The sequence below is a fragment of the Mastigoproctus giganteus genome, chromosome 9 (genome assembly GCF_048544385.1).
Source record: "Mastigoproctus giganteus isolate SK-2022 chromosome 9, ASM4854438v1, whole genome shotgun sequence".
NCBI classification, from domain to species: Eukaryota; Metazoa; Arthropoda; class Arachnida; order Uropygi; family Thelyphonidae; genus Mastigoproctus; species Mastigoproctus giganteus.
Genome location: NC_143583.1, coordinates 63,441,397 through 63,459,183, shown reverse-complemented (window position 1 = coordinate 63,459,183; position 17,787 = coordinate 63,441,397). Strand labels below are relative to the sequence as shown.

The 17,787-nt window shown below is 37.0% G+C and overlaps 1 protein-coding gene across 1 annotated transcript in view; it reads right to left on the bottom strand.

Annotated features, from left to right (window-relative positions):
• The window catches only part of mgl (low-density lipoprotein receptor-related protein megalin), a 1,043,262-nt gene that overhangs the window by 558,073 nt on the left and 467,402 nt on the right, over window positions 1–17,787 (bottom strand). Inside the window, exon 33 of the mRNA XM_090381453.1 lies at window positions 16,402–16,586. Coding sequence (XP_090237579.1) covers window positions 16,402–16,586 — 185 coding nt within the window. The remainder of the gene's footprint in view (window positions 1–16,401; window positions 16,587–17,787) is intronic.

The following is a 17,787-nucleotide window of genomic DNA, read 5'->3' as shown; positions in this document are numbered from 1 at the left end:
TCCATTAAATTTCCTGGAACAGAAGTTAAGCTCACAGGTCTATAATTACTTGTGTCAGTCTTTGATCCCTTTGTGAATTGGGGTCACATTTGCACATTTCCAGTCTATGGGTACCTCCCCTGAGTCCAAGGAAGCTCTCATAATTATGGCTAAGGGTTTGCTTACTTCCTTTGCTGCCTCCTTTAATATAACTGGATAGATCCCATCCACCCCAGGTGCCTTTCTTGTGTTTATCTTCAACAGTTTCTCCTCCACTTTACTCCCAGTTATTTCAAGATTCTGTAGCTTACTGCTAGAGTTGAATACACCCCTGGCATTCCCCTCGCTGAATAACTCCTCATGTGTGAATGTCGATGCAAAATATTCATTTAGTTTGTTAGCTACCTGAGCAGGGTCATCAACAGTTGACCCATCAATATCAAGTGGACCAATCTGATTCATCCCCTTTCTTCTAGAGTTTACATAAGTAAAGAACTCTTTGCTGTTTTTCTTTGCATCCCTTGCCAAGGATTTCTCGTAATCTGCCTTCGCCTGCCTAACCTCCTTTGTAACTTGGTTGCATATCAACTTGTATCTATCATAGGCTTCTGTGTCATGTGTTAATTTGTAAGTATCCCATGCATTTTTCTTCTCTGCCATATGCCTCATTAGTTCATCTGACATCCATTTTGGCCTAAACCTTGAACAATATTTCTTAGTTAGTATGTAAAGCCTAGTAGCTTCCAAGATTAATTCTTTGCATGCGTCCCATTTTGAATTTGCTGTTGGTAACATCATCAGTTGGTCCCACTGTATAGAATTTAAATACTGTCTCAGTCCATCATAGTCGCCTTTACGGAAGCAATAACCCTTCCCTTTACCCCTAATGGTAGTTACCTCTTTGAGTAAATCCCACTTCAGCACACTGTGATCACTGCCATCTAGTGGTTCATTTATCTGCAGATTCATTTATCTGTAGTTGTTAAGTAATTCCACCGTTCTCCTCCTCTTAATATCATTAGTGCCAACGTGTTCAACAATATCACCTTTTGTGCCCTTTAAAGATGATATCTGCTCTACAGCATCATCAACCTTTGCCCCTGGCAGACATACCCTGGTCCTGTTCCACCTAAACTTTTAACATACCATGTTCTCCGTTTCCCTGACAATAGAGTCACCGACAACTACTAGTTTCTGTGGGACCACCGCATTCTGCCTTGGGGTTTGCCGCTGTGTTGCGTGATGATCAAGTGCAAGCTCTGGTGTTGATGTGGATAGCTGAGAGCTTATTTGAGGGGTCTGCTAAAATGTTACTTTTAAACATAATCCCCTTTGGAGTTGATACAATTTTGCCACCAGTGCTACAATACATGGATTCCAGCTACAAAGAAAGGTTTCTTTTGGGCCTCCAGGAATGCATCCAATGCAACAATGAAGTCACCAACAGTGATTTCATTGCTGCAGTTATGCAAAAAAAATAATAAAATAAATAAATGGATGCAAGCCAGGTATTTTTTCAAATTATGGAATAGCACAATGTGAAAGCACAATGGTGCTAGATCTGGTGAATTTGAGGAGTGGTACAAGGTTTCAAACATGGCAGCGACACACTTGTGAGCAGGCACATTGTCCTGGTGGAACAAGACTCCTTTGCAGCATGTTCCTTGGCATTCGTCTTTGATGTTTTCACACAAATGCCTCACAAAGTGTGCATAATATGCTCCTTCAACTGTCTAGTTTTTCTGAAAGTAATTCACTAGCAACACTCCAACAGCAACCAAAAAAAACTAAAACTGTCGTCTTTCCATCAAAAGGAATTGACTTGGTTTTCTTTGGAGAGGGAGAAGAGCTGTATTTCCACTGCTTCATCAAAAACCTTGCAAGGAAATTCTCTGGATCTGCTTGAACTGTATGATGCAAATATTCACTTAACTTGACAACTCTTGTGCATTTTTTATCTGCTGTCGAAAACTTTGGGATCCTCTGTACTGACACCTTTTGTTTTTATGTAGTATACACATTCAGATGAGGCTCATTACAGCCTTAGTTGCTAATGTGCCAATAACACCCAATTCTATATTCATTAAGATGAGATGCCCAAGACACCAGCAATAATATACTGAACAGTTGTTTATCAATCACTCATCACCAGATCATGCACATTGTTAACAACTTCTAGAATGATGGATGTTGCAGATCTTTCACAGCGTGGGTCATCTTTCAGACTCTCCCTCCCTCATTAAAATTCACTTTTTAACCATGGATTGGAAGGGGCATCTTCCTCAAGTGTTGTAACCATCCTCATGAATTGCCTTTCAAATTAATCCCTTTTCATCCATCATTCCCTTTTCATCCTGATTTCATCCATCTTTCCTCATTTCAGAAAACTTTGCTGACTTCGAGACCTGTAATTAAAAAAAGTTACTCAAACTGTAAGGAACTTGGGCATTACTATTTGAAGTATTATATATTAAGTACAGAAATTTTAAACATTATACCACTACCTTTCATACTCAGGCCATGAACTATTCAAAAGCCTCTCATAATTACAACTGTATAATACTTATTACTCTTCTCCCATATACTCTTTTCTCTCTAAATATATGTCTCTTCACAAGTTACACCACATTCAAAAATATTATATAGAAATACTTGAGAAGTGTGCATAGACTGTCTAAAGCTACCAATATTACATTAAAAACTACATTTAATATATGAATTTCTTCTTTACATAAAAATTTTATGGAAAAAGAAATAACTAATGGATTTCAACTTGTCTCATTTTAATGAAATTTGGAATGGCTCAACAAATATTTTTAAAAGGCTCAAAATACAAAATTTTGTGAAAATCTGCCCAATGGGAATCTAGTTGTTAATTGCAGATGGAAAAACATTGTGAAAACAATAGGCATATGCATGCATAAATGTGAATGCACCTAGTTCTTCAAACAGGCTTCTGGGGTTGGGTAAATTCATATTATGATTTTAAATGTTTCTCACCAACCACTTATAAAATAAAACATGGAAACTGGAATTTTTGAAAACTGTATTTAATACTATATATTTACAATTAAAATAATTTTACAACTAAAAAGGATAAAATACATAAAATATATAAATATATACATTGAATAAAATACATTAAAATACTGGGTTAAGAGCGATAAAATCGACCGTAGCTTTCGAAAGCTCCTGCCTTCTTCCTCGGCGGTAGCTTCCTTGTACTGTGGTGCATCTTAAGTACCAGCAGGTTTACGGTCTAAATCACATGTTTCATCGCCACGTGTTCTATTCTCCTATGTACTGGGACCGGAAGTGGCTCAGGAGTGCGTCATATGAAATCGTTCATCCCTTCTGAGGACCGTAGCCTCAAAGAGGGGATCAATCTGCAGACCTTTGTCTCTATTAATGTTCTCGGTCAAATTAATCCGCAAACTCTCGATCCACTTGCGGTCCCAGAACCTATACGCCTGATCAGTGATGATAGCTTCGTCCGGGGAGATCTGGTGTTGCTTCTCCCAAAAATGTTCGGCCACGGCGGACTTACCATAATCTGCATTCCTTATTGCTCTTGTGTGCTCCCCCCAGACGTTCTTTGAGATGGCGCTTTGTTTCCCCTACATAACATTCCCCACAAACCAGGCATTTAATACTATAAACAACTTCACTAGCATTCTCTTTTTGAATGGGGTCTTTTACTTGTGACACGATTGTGTGCAGCTTCCGGCCTGGAATCTGCACACAACGCATCTGATAATTTCTTAGTATCCTAGTTATATGCTCAGTTAAGCCCGGATAGTAGGGAATATATGCAGTGGCTATTGGAGTGACGGGCTCGCCTCTTCTCTGATTTTCTCCAATATACTTCTGTATAATCCTCTGGGGGTAGCCACACTTTGTAAGACATGCCGTGACGCATTCATATTCTTCTTTCCTATCCTCAGAGGTACTACAATGCAATTTTGCCCTATCTATTAACGTTCTGACCACACTGTTCCTATGATGATTGGTCTGGGCAGAATTATAATGTGAGTACTGGCCTTTACACATCGGTTTCCTGTAGACTTTAGTTTTTAGTTGTTGGCCTTCTCTACAGACCAATACATCTAGGAACGGCAAAAATCCTTCTTCCTCTACCTCCGAGGTAAATTTTATGAATGGAGAGAAGCCATTTAAAAAATTCAACACTTCTTTTTCACTCCCCTTTTGAATAATTGAGAATGTATCATCGACATATCTCTTCCATGGGCGCATAGGGAGATCTTGACCATTAAATATTCTAGCCTCGAGCTCCTCCATAGCTAGATTAGCAATAATTGCACTAATGGGGGAGCCCATGGCTGTACCGTTAATCTGCTTATACATAATATTACCAAAAATCATGGTGGTGCTTGAGAGGCATAGTTCTATACCTTTATAAATATCTTCTAAGTTTAATTGCATTCTGCTACTCAAGGTGGTATCATTCTGTAAGGCCACGTGGGCACAAAGTACCCCATGGTTGATAGGAATGCACGTAAAAAGCGATGTCACATCAAAAGATATCATAGCTTCATTTTCTTCTATGTGCTAACTTCTTATGAAGTGTACAAAATCTTTACTATCCTTGACGCTGAATTCGGAAGTTCCTACTAATGGTTGGTGAGAAACATTTAAAAAGAAACATTTAAAATCATAATATGAATTTACCCAACCCCATAGGCCTGTTTGAAGAACTATTTTGATGTTATGGCCCTTCAACAGTGCAGTGCATTAGAGATTTCCAGAAACATAGTGATAAAGAGGTCAAACACAAGCAGCATTTGAGGTTTGCCCATTGGTGCAAGGCACACAATCTTATACCCCGAGGTTTCCAAGTAAAACTACCATTTGAGGATGAACGACTATTTAATCTTAATAAGTGGTATCAAAAGAAGATCTTAAATATATGGATTGAGAAACTACATAGGAATTTATACCACATCAGGGGAGACAAAAGACAGTGTTTTAATAAGATAAGTGAGAGGGTGACTTCAGTACATCTGGCACTGGTGATTAGTATGATGTCAACAAAAACAAGACAAATTTCTGACATCTATAGACAGAGGCAAATGGCAAAGTTTGATAGACTCAGAGAGCAAACCAGGTTCAGAAGCAATAGTGATAATACTGCTAATAATTTTATAGTGAACATGAGCAGTAAGCAACTAACTAAAGAACAGATAGAGGTTTTAAATTTAGGACCAAAATTTGCCATGATTCCGCCTAAAATACCCGTTGCAGAAATTGCAATGGGTGTGGAAAGAGCGATAAATAAGTTGCCCGAAGATAGAGCAAATGAAATTCGAGTTAAAACAGTAGCTATTCTGAGTCAAGCCAAAAAAAAGCCCCCGCTAATCTTGATGAAACAGAAATTGAAACAGAATATGAAACAGAAATTAGCACTTAGGAGCCTCAAACAAGATGATAGTACTGTGGTCTTACCAGCCGACAAAGGCAGACTAACGGTGGTCCTCGATAAAGAAGCATATTTAAGTAAAGCGTCAGATCTATTGAATGATCAAACAACTTATAAGATTATTCAGAAAAGCCCATTGATGAATTTGGAATGTCAAGTAAATAGAATAATTCAGAGTTGGCTAAAGTCCAACAAAATTTCCAAAGAGCAGTATTGGACATTGCATGCTACAGGGAGCAAGGTTACCGAGATTTTATGGCTTACCAAAAATACATAAAGTGGGTATACCACTTAGACCTATAGTTTCATTCATTAGCAGTCCCACGTATACCTTGTCTGGTTTCCTGGCCAAAATACTGTCTCCATTAGTAGGAACTTCCGAATTCAGCGTCAAGGATAGTAAAGATTTTGTACGCTTCATAAGAAGTCAGCACATAGAAGAAAATGAAGCTATGATATCTTTTGATGTGACATCGCTTTTTACGTGCATTCCTGTCGACCATGGGGTACATTGTGCCCACATGGCCTTACAGAATGATACCACCTTGAGTAGCAGAACGCAATTAAACTTAGAAGATATTTGTAAAGGTATAGAACTATGCCTCTCAAGCACTACCATGATTTTTGGTAATATTATGTATAAGCAGGTTAACGGTACAGCCATGGGCTCCCCCATTAGTGTGATTATTGCTAATCTAGCTATGGAGGAGCTCGAGGCTAGAATATTTAATGGTCAAGATCTCCCTATGCGCCCATGGAAGAGATATGTCGATGATACATTCTCAATTATTCAAAAGGGGAGTGAAAATGAAGTGTTGAATTTTTTAAATGGCTTCTCCCCGTTCATACAATTTACCTCGGAAGTAGAGGAAGAAGGATTTTTGCCGTTCCTAGATGTATTGGTCTGTAGAGAAGGCCAATAACTAAAAACTAAAAAGTCTATAGGAAACCGATGTGTAAATGCCAGTACTCACATTAGCATTCTGCCCAGACCAATCATCATAGGAACAGCGTGGTCAGAACATTAATAGATAGGGCAAAATCACATTGTAGTATCTCCGAGGATAGGAAAGAAGAATATGAACGCGTCACGGCATATCTTACAAAGTGTGGCTACCCCCAGAGGATTATACAGAAGTATATTGGAGAAAATCAGAGAAGAGGTGAGCCCTTCGCTCCAATAGCCACTGCATACATTCCCTAATATCCGGGCTTAACTGAGCATATAACTAGGATACTAAGAAATTATCAGATGCGTTGTGTGCAGATTCCAGGCCGGAAGCTGCACACAATCGTGTCACAAGTAAAAGACCCCATTCAAAAAGAGAATGTTAGTGAAGTTGTTTATAGTATTAAATGCCTGGTTTGTGGGGAATGTTATGTAGGGGAAACAAAGTGCCATCTCAAAGAACGAATGGGGGAGCACACAAGAGCAATAAGGAATGCAGATTATGGTAAGTCCGCCGTGGCCGAACATTTTTGGGAGAAGTAACACCAGATCTCCCCAGACAAAGCTATCATCACTGATCAGGTGCATAGGTTCTGGGACCGCAAGTGGCTCGAGAGTTTGTGGATTAATTCGACAGAGAACGTTAATAGAGACAAAGGTCTGCGGATTCATCCCCTCTTTGAGGCTACGATCCTCAGAAGGGATGAACGATTTCATATGACGTGCTCCCGAGCCGCTTCCGGTCCCAGTACATAGGAGAATAGAACATGTGGCGATGAAACACGTGATTTAGACCGTAAATCTGCTGGTACTTAAGATGCACCGCAGTACAAGGAAGCTACCGCTGAGGAAGAAGGCAGGAGCCTTTCGAAAGCTACGGTCGGTTTTATCGCTCTTAACCCAGTATTTTAATGTATTTTATTCGATATATATATATATATATATATTTTATGTATTTTATCCTTTTTAGTTGTAAAATTATTTTAATTGTAAATATATAGTAGTAAATACAGTTTTCAAAAATTCCAGTTTCCGTGTTTTATTTTATTTTATTTTATAAGTGGTTGGTGAGAAACATTTAAAATCATAATGTGAATGAACCTATTCAATTATACTGTGGAAGGCACAAAAGGAGGTAAGCAAACCATTAGCCATAATTATGAGAGCATACTAGAATTTGGGGCGGTCCCTATGAACTGGAGATGTGCAAATATATACCCAATTCACAAAAGGAAACAAAAGGTGACATGAGCAATTACAGACCTGTTAGCTTAACTTCTGTTCTGGGGAAATAATGGATTCACTGGTTAAAGAAGTAATGCAGGATCATTTAGATAGGAGGGCAGTTGCATTTCAGTAGATTTGTTAAGGGAAGATCTTGTCTGACCAATCTCATTAGATATTATAATGCAGCAACAAAGCAGCTGGAATGCAAAAAATAATTTCGATATCATATACTTAGATTTCAAAAACGTTTTTGATACTGTTGCACGTACAAGGGCATATCCAAAAGTTCCCGGACTGGCGGCCCTGAGTGTGAACTGGAAATAGTAGAGCATTCTGCCACTACATTAATATATCCTGTCAATCTCAACAATTTTGCTGCTATAGCCAGCTGTATTACTTTGCTACAGTTGTTTTTTTTATAGTGCTTGTTAAGCATGATTGCAGTTTCATATATATTTGTGAAATGGCTGATTTGAAGGAACAATGCATTTGAAATTCTGTTTCAAACTGGGGAATGCAGCATCAGAAACATATGAGATGCTCAAAACAGCTTTTGGTGACAATTCCATGGGGAGAACAAACATTTGAGTGGTTCTTGTGATTCAAATATGGAAAAACATCAGTTGAAGAATGTGAGCATTCAGGTTGCCCATCGACAAGCCGCACAAGTGAAAATGTGGAGAAAATTTGCAGATCAACAATGAAGACTGACAAATGACCATTTATGATATTACGGACAGGCTAGGACTCTCTTATGGAACATGCCAATGCATTTTAATGCAAACATTCATGCCTCAATTGCTGATTGCTGAGCAGAAACAGAGGCATGTGTTTATCTGTCAGGAACTATTGGATAAAGTCAGAAATAATCAAAACTTCCTCTCAAGGATTATAACAGGAGATGAAAGGTGGGTTTATTGCAATGACCCTGACACAAAACAGAAGTTTTCTCAGTAGAAATTGAAAACATTTCCACATCCACAGAAAGCAAGGCAAGCCAGGTCCAACATCAAAAGCATGTTCGTTGTCTTTTTCGACTGTGAGGGTTGGTTCATCATGCATTTGTGCCTCAAGGCCAAAAAGTTAACAAGCATTATTAGCTGGAGGTTTTGAAGCATTTTAGGGGAAAAGCCTGCTGAAAACATCCTGAATGATGGCAGAACAAGGACTGGGTGCTTCACCATGAAAATGCTCCCACACACTGCTATCTCAGTACAGTGATTTTTTGGCTAATAAAAACATGGTGGTTTCTGGGATGCCCTGGAAACATCATTTTCAGAACATCCCAGAAATTGGAGAATTACAGAAAACCCTGCATGCAATCCCAAAAAATCAGTTCCAGTGGTTTCCAGCAGTGGCAGAAATGCCGGACCAGTGCGTAAACCCACAAGGAGACTACTTTGAAGGGGACACCTTATGATCAGTAACAAATCAAGCCTATTTCTTTTTTTTTACTCAGGAAGGGAACTTTTGGATATGCCCTCATAAAATACTGCTGTACAAATTGGAGCAATGTAGCATTAGAGACAAGATACTGCCAAGGATAAAGGGATGGTTGAGTGAGAGAAGACAGAGAGTGGTTATCAATGGGCAGTGCTCATCTTGGAATAATACTATTCGTTGATACCTCAAAGGTTCAATGTCAGGCCCATTGTTATTTTCAATATTTATGAATGTTATTGATGAAGGCATATCAGGCTTAATGTCTAAGTTTTCTGATAATACTGAGATTGTCGGGTGGTTAATGACAATAATCGGTATATGCTACCAACAAGATCGAGAAAGATTAGGTAGATGGGCTGAGAAGTGGCAATTAATGTTTAACATTAACAGTTTTCTGATATGAAGTTTTCTGAGCAATGCAGACAGGCTGCCAGGGCAGGTCATGGGGTTTTGTCAATGATATATAGGAATTTTTCTAGCAGGGAGAAGGAGGTGATTGTCTCTCTGTATAAGGCAATGGTCAGGCCACGCCTTGAGTACTGCGTACAGGTCTGGAGGCCTCATTTTAGGAAGGATGTAGATTTACTTGAGCGTGTACAGAGAAGGACAACAAGATTGGTGAGGGGAATGAAGGGATCCTCTTATCAAGAGAGGCTTAAGTTCTGCAAATTGCAGTGGCTGGAGACTAGGCACCTGCGCGGTGACCTGATTGAAGTGTATAAGGCCTTGAATGGGTTGAGCATGCTGAATTCTAATGGGATCCTTCCACTTGTTCAGATTACGAACCTAAGGGGGCATAAATTCAAATTAAGAAAAGACAGATGTAGAATAGATGTGTGGAAATTTGCCTTTAGCCAGCGGGTGGTTAATTGCTGGAACAAACTTCCATCTGCCATCTGTCGTTGTGGAAGTTGATAGGTTGAATAAATTTAAGGAGGAACTGGACAGGCATTTGGAGGGAATGGTGTGATTTTTTTTTTTTTTTTTTTGGCTGATGCTGCATAAGCTCATACACTTGCATTCTTGCATCACATGTCACTAATACTACTACTACTACTACTACATTGACAAAAGGAAAGGTATTCTGTGTGGGTAGGAGTACACCATGTACTTTTTCAGACAGAATCCCAGTTATCAGTTGAGTCAACCACTGCTCAACTCAGTTGTCCAAATTATTCTCTATATGATTCCTTTTATTCCAAAGGTTTTACTTGTGCATATGTCTATTCTGATATTCGCTGTTAGGTCAGAGACAGTACTTTGAAATCGCCACCTTTAGATCTTCTCTGGCTAAAAATCTCTCTACCATATTCTGTTAAATTCATCTGTTACCTCTATCATTCTCACAAATTCCACAAATCACTTGGAACACTTTGAAACTTAGCGGGTAGTTGATTGTTGGAACAGACTTCCATGTTTTGTTGTGGAAGTTGATAGCCTAAATAAATTTAAGGCTGAGCTGGACAGGCATTTGGAACAAATGGAGGGGTGAAATGGGAGGTTTTTTTTTTTTTTTTTTGGCTGATGCTGCATAAGCTTGCTTTCTTGCATCGTATGCCTCTACTAATGCTAATTCCTTTCTTCATTCCAACTTTCCTAAGAGTGAGGTAATTTTCCTTAGTGATTTTAATGTTCACAACTCCAACTGTTTACCTTTTCCTAGTCACAAGGGCCCCAGCTGGATGAGAAGCTGAGGCTTTTGCAATTATAATGACCTCACATAGATTGTTCATTTACCTAATGACAGAATACCAGACAGTCCTAACCACACACCCAACATGCTTGATCTTTTTCTCACAAAAAACCATTGTAAGTATATGGTCGAGGTGAGACGTTCTCTAGGCACCTCGGGTCACAACTTGGTCTTGTTCTCTTCTCCAATGGAGCTTTTCTCTTGTGGCCATTCCCAACCTCGTACGTCTGCAATTATAAGAAAGCAAAATGAAATGATCTGCAAGATTTCTTCTCTTCTTTTCCTTGGTCAGATTACTGTCTTGAAGAGATGAAATCCTTTATTCCACACTCCAACTTAAAATCTTGTCCTTTATCTAAACCTTAGTTTTCCAATAAATGTGCTAAGGCTGTTCAAGAAAAGAATGTTGCATATCCTAATTGGCTTGTATCCAAAACTCCAGGTTCATTTTCTGCCTACACCAAAATTTATGACAATTGTAAAGCAGTAATTAATCAGTTCAAACTAGATTTTGGAGAGACTAAGAGTAGAAAACTTGCTTTCTGTCCAATTGGTAGTTGAGCATTCTGGTGTTTTTCCAAAGGTACTGGCCACAACTTTTGCCCATCTCTGTTCCCACCTCTGTCAAAACCAGATGGTTCTGTTGCATATTCACCAGAGATGAAGCTGACCTGACCTAGTAGCATCCAATATTTTTTCAAACTCTTGTACTGATGATCTTGGTAAACCACCTCCCACCATTCCCAGTACACTCCATTCAATGCCTCCTGTAATCTTCCACCAAAAGGATATCAGAAGAATCTTCAACAATCTTGATGCTAAGAAAGTTCCAGGTCCTGAAAGTATTTATCCACTAGTTCTCATAATCTATGTTCCTGAACTTACTTCTGTTTTGTGTTGCATTTTTCACTTTCTTATTCCAAAGGTGTTTTTCCCTTCTCCAGCCAATTCCTAGAAATGGTGACAAATCCCTAACATATAATTATTGTCCCACAGCACTTACTTCTACTCTTTCTAAAGTAATGGAGAAATCAATTTTTTTAATTTTTTTTTTTATGAAAACCCTAAACACGAGAGGTATTAGAACCCATAGTACTTAGTACCATGCATGGGTTGGAGTTTGAGAAGATGAAAGAAGATATTTCTTGACATTAGACTTGAACTTCTGTAGACTGTAATTTTCAGGAAATACGTATGAAAGAAGGTTGTTCCAGAAAATGGCAATTGAATGAATAAATGAGGAAGATGAAAAGTTGGTTCTGTAAGTTTGAAGTTGGACAGTAAATGGATGTTAGCAGCATGTGTTCAGACTGTTTTGAAAGACAGAGTAGGAATTATAGAAGCAAATTCAGAAGAACAGTGTCCATGGAAGTATCTGTAGAAAAGGCATGCAGCAGAAACAGAACATCTATGAGACAGAGAGTGGAGAGACTCTGTTAGAGATGAGTCATTAATTAACCTAACTGCACTCTTCTGAAATGAACCCAGTAGCCTAAGAGAGGTTTTAGGGGGCACTGCCCCAGATGTGGGAACAATATTCCATGGTATGGTGTATTTGCGATTTCCACAGAGTGAACAGCTGTTTGGAAGAAAAGTAACGGCAAGAGTGAAAGAGAAAATCAAGTTTTTAAGATGCAGAGGAAGCAATACTTGTAATGTGCTTGTGCCAAGAGAGATTAGAAGTCAGGGTAATTCCCAAAAGAGAAATATCATCTTGCCTAGAAATCGGAGTGTCACCAAAGATAAACATAGGAGCAGAAGAATCCTTTTTGCGAGATATAAGACAGGAATGAGTTTTAGAAGCATTGAAATCAACTAAGTTGTCTTTGCCCCACTGGAGAATTACCTGCAACCATATGCTGCAACCAGTCATCATCCTTTTATTGTCCAACTTCAAACTCGTAGAACAAACTTTTCTTCTTCCTCATTTAGCACAGTGTATGTGTCGAATTCTTATTTAGTTTACTTAATATTAATAACTGGACAGTATTTATATGTTAATTTTATACACTTTGATTTTAAATGAATACTATGAAAAAGAGTAAAACGTATCATTTTCATCAAGAGTGGGAATTAGAATACTTTTTTGTAATTATAAAAGAAAAATGTTGTTTGATTTGCAATGCTTCCGTGGCTATATACCCAAAAGAGGAAATTTAGAAAGGAACTTCAATGCACACCATGGTAAATACCAATCGGATTTTCTGCTTAATAGTGACCATAGAAAAAATAAATTAAAAGAACTTAAAAACAGATTATTTGCAAAACAAAACTGTTTCATGTCACCTAATTTACAATCTAAAGCAGTAACTGTAGCATCATTTAAAGTGAGTCATCTTCTTGCAAAAAAATGCAAACTATTTTCTGATGGTCAAATCATCAAAGATGCATTTTTAGAAATAAAAGATTCTCTTTTTGAAAATTTTAAGAACAAAAATGAAATGAAAAGTGCTCTTCAAGATCTGCAATTATCTTGAAATACTGTGATGTGATGCTTTGAAAAAATGAGTAAAAATGTGAGCGAACAACTGCATGCTCATATTGCTAATTGTGTGTCCTTTTCTTTGCAACTGGATGAATCTACAGGTCAGTAATACAGCTCAACTGCTCATTTTTATTCATATGGTTTTCGATGATTCTGCCACTAGAGAAGAACTACTGGGTATTGTTTCATTAAAAGAAAGAACTAGGGGTCTTGATATATTTAATGCATTCAAAAATTTATTAAAAAATTTAAATTACTACTATTTAAGCTCATATCAATAACAACAGATGGAGTTAAAGCAACGATGGGGCATCTTAATGGATTCATTGCATTGTGCCAAAAGGATGATGAATTCTCAGATTTTTTGAGTTACCACTGTGCCATCCACCAACAAGTGTTAGCCAGCAAAAGATTAAATACTAAATGTGTTATGGACCAACTTTCAAAATCGTGAATTCCACCAGAGGACAATCTCTTCAAACGAGACTTTTCAAAATGCAACTTGATCAAAATGAACCAGATCTGATATTACACACAGATGTGAGGTGGCTGAGTCATAGTAAGTTTCTACAGAGATTTTGAAATTTGCTTAAAAATTTATTGATCAAGGGGGAGATGATTATCAGCAGCTACAAGATACAGAGTGGTTGTGTGATCTGGCTTTTTTGGCAGATTTTACCAGTAAATTAAGAGATCTGAATTTAGAATTACAAGGAAATACAGTAATATAAATGTGAGTGACATGATTAGTAGTAGTATTTCTGTATAAATATAAATTTTTGGCAATGGCTAAGGATCTCAAAAAAAAAAAAAAATTCGATAATTTTGCAAATATGGAAGATCATTTGCAAAAATATCCTGTTTTTGAATTTAATAATGAGAAATATATTTCTGAAATTGAGAAATTTGTGGAGGATTTTGAAACCAGATTCAGTGATTTTAAAACAATTGAAGATATTGTTCAATATATTTCTTATCCATTTAATGTCGACTTAGATACGAAAGAAATTGCAGAAAAAAATCACTGAGATTTTTCACATGGAGAAAATATTACTTGAAAATTAAATTATTACATTGCGAAATGACATCTTCCTAAAAGCCAGATCAGAAAAAGACTTTTGTAAATATGTTTGCCGAGAAAAGTACCCAAATGTAAAAAAAATGCACTGAACTTTTAAATTCCTGTTTTGGTTCCACATATTTATGTGAATCAGCATTTTCGTATTTGAAACAAACAAAGATGAATAGTCGCTCTACTCTTACGGACTTGCATACAGAAGAGTCTTTACAGTTGGCCTTATCACAGTATATCCCCGATTTTTAAAGCTTGGCAGATGACGTGAAAACACAAACTTCACATAAATTAAAAATTTAAATATGTATGAATTTAAAGTAATTCTGAATTGTATTTAATTTTAAAATTTATAAACAACATTTTTTGATATGTGTTGATTAACATTTTTAACCACATGCAATGAAATTCTTGAGATGGTAGATTGCTACACATTTTGAAGAAAAAAAAGTAGATCGCATCACAAATTAAGTTGGCATCTCCTGATATATATTATTGTATAAGGTAATAGGCCACATCTTGAATACTGCACACAGAAAGATGCAGCCATTCCAACAGATCCACATACTTCCTCCTTTTACGAAGGATGTGAATCTGTTGGAATGGGTGCAGAGAAGAGCAACAAGATTAGTGAGGGAAACTGAAGTGTGATCTTACCAAGAAAAGCTTCAGTTTTGTAAACTGCAGTGTCTGGAGAATAATCATCTCTGAGGAGATCTTATTGAAGTGTTTATGGCTTTTAATGGCAGGTGTAAGCTCATTGCTGATGGCATCCCTCCACTTGTTCAGACTGAACACACACACACACACACACACACACACACACACACACACACACACACACACACACACACACACACACACACACACACACACACACACACACTATGGGGGCAAAAGTTCATGTTAAGGTAGGAAGGTTGCAGGATAAATATCCAGAAATTTTCCTTCAGTCAAGTGGGTAGTTGATTGTTGGTACAAACTTTCATCTGAGTGTTGCAGAGGTGTTTGAATAAATTTTAGGAAGAACTAAATAAACTATTAGAGGGGATAGACGGGTGATATAAGAAGCATTAGGGTTTTTTTTTTTTTTTTTTTTTTTGTTGATTGATGCTTTATAAACTTGCTTTTCTGATGTCATCTGCTCTAGGATATACACACAATCAGAAAGTTTCACAAGCAAAATTTGCTGTTTTACTTGACCTTCCAATATGAAACATCTTTATAAACTAATATATGCCGACCGGGCTAGCCGGGTGGGTAAAGTGCCTGCCTGGCAACCCAAAGGTCGCGGGTTCGATTCCCGCCTCGGGCTTGGATCAATGTACTGCAAAAAAACCTTGGGAGGTGCATTATGGCCACAGAAGCCTATGCGCCAACAACTACCAAAAAAAAAAAAAAAAAAACTTAATATATCCACATATAAAAGAAAGCAATCACTTTATTTTTTACAGACATTATAAATGAAGTTTTATTAATTTGAAGAGGGGAACTACATGATAGATTAAGTTGTTCTTATTTAAATGTCAACTTATTTAAATGTGCAAAAGAGTCCATCCTCATCATTAAATTGAAAACTCCTCAATGCCAACACTTAAACAAATTTATAAATGTTTCAGGAATACAGTGTTTCCCATCATTAGCTCTATTGGAGTGGCTCCCAGACTGAATTTGCAAGGGCTTAGTTCATATATTTTCTTGAAAATTTATCCAGGAACTACTCCAACAAGCCAGACAACAGAAAGCAGTGTATTTCTGAAACATTGCCAGATTTATTTAAGTAATGTCACTGAAGTAGTTACAGCTTAACTGGGGCACATTAATAAACACAACTTAATCTATCACTACATATTTGTGTGGCATTATTATTTCTTCCTCAAATGAAGTTTTGTTTTCATTGAACTAATCTTCTTTGATAAGTCTTCTAAATTCATCCAATGAATGAAATAAAATAATACATCTGACATAAATTTAAAGTCAAAAGACTTAAAATGAAAGAAATATAAGAAAAATTTTAAAAATCAGGTATTTTAGTTTCTTTTCATAGTTGTTTGTGCACATTTTGTACTTTCATAGGAATATTTTGTGCAATCTAATGTTGCTCAAGTGCACTTACATTTTCTTTATCATCTTCTTCTAGTTGGATCCAGTACAATGTTCCTTGATGTTTATCATAATCAAAGTCATAACCATTTTCAATACCAATAACAGGTGTGAAATAACCAACTGACCTATCACCAGGAGTAAGGCTCATATCTACTAACTGAGTTGTTCTCATAACCATTAAGTATGGAGTGTCAACTGTAATGTAGGAAAAAAAATATATTATTCGTTAATTTCTGCACCAAGCCAGTTTTAATAGAGATTCAAGATAGAAAAATACAGTAAATACTTGCATATTTTTTAGAGAAAAAAAAATATATGAACTACCTTATCGACATAACTTTCATCAGAAATAAGTAAGTACTTCATTGTACAGTCCATCCCTGACATACGTAAGAGATACGTTCTAGGATTTCTTAAGTAAGTGACTTTTACGTAACTCGGGAATGACTTATAATATATTGTTACTATATCCCTGATATGCCAAAATTACAAAAACCACATAATATCCTCAGAAGAATGAAAAAAAATTAGTTATATTACCATAACATACATTTATATTATACAATTATATTACCATAACTATTAAAAACTTTATCTGGGTCAGCGGGGAAGTAGCTGGAGTGGCACTTAAGAAAACATAAAAGGAAGAAAAAACGCATGTTATTGTACTGTAAAAACTTATATGAATTTCGTATGCTGTGTAGGATTTATAAGGGCTATTAAGGGAATCAAAATCAAAGTGTACATATTTAAGAAAATTGGTCTAAACCAAACAATCAAAGTCTATACACTTCAGGTGATGAACTAAAGGTAACTTAAAATGAACCTGAAGCATTAATAAGACACAATAATCACAGGGTGTTGTAGGCTGAGGTCACGGAGATAGTACGTGATATGAACTTTTCGATCTTTATCTATTACCCCCAGGGGCTCACATCTGGTGAGTATGGGCTTGGCACACCCAGAGTCCTGAGCTGGATATCATAATTCTTCTCTTTCTTGGTGATTCATCTCTCTCTCTCTCTCTCTCTCTCTCTCTCTCTCTCAGGGCAATTCAGATATTTTTTTTTTTTGCCTGGTGCAGCATAAGCCTCAGGCTTCCTTGCACCATATGGCTAATAATAATAATAATTTTATATGCTTTTTTTTTCTCTTCATAAATTTCACGATAAACCGATAAGCAATTTTGAACTTTTCTTTCAACTTTCAAGAAACGTTTGGTGTTTTCATCCATTCCATCAAACATAATAGAGAGACCTGCTTGAATTTTATGAAATGCTTCTGCCATTTCCTTTAATTTGAACTGCTTCTTGGGTTGCTCTGAATCCTAAATGGATTTGGCTCTCCCTTGCTCCTCAACTCTTTGTGCGTTCAACAGGGCTAGGTCTTCTGTTAA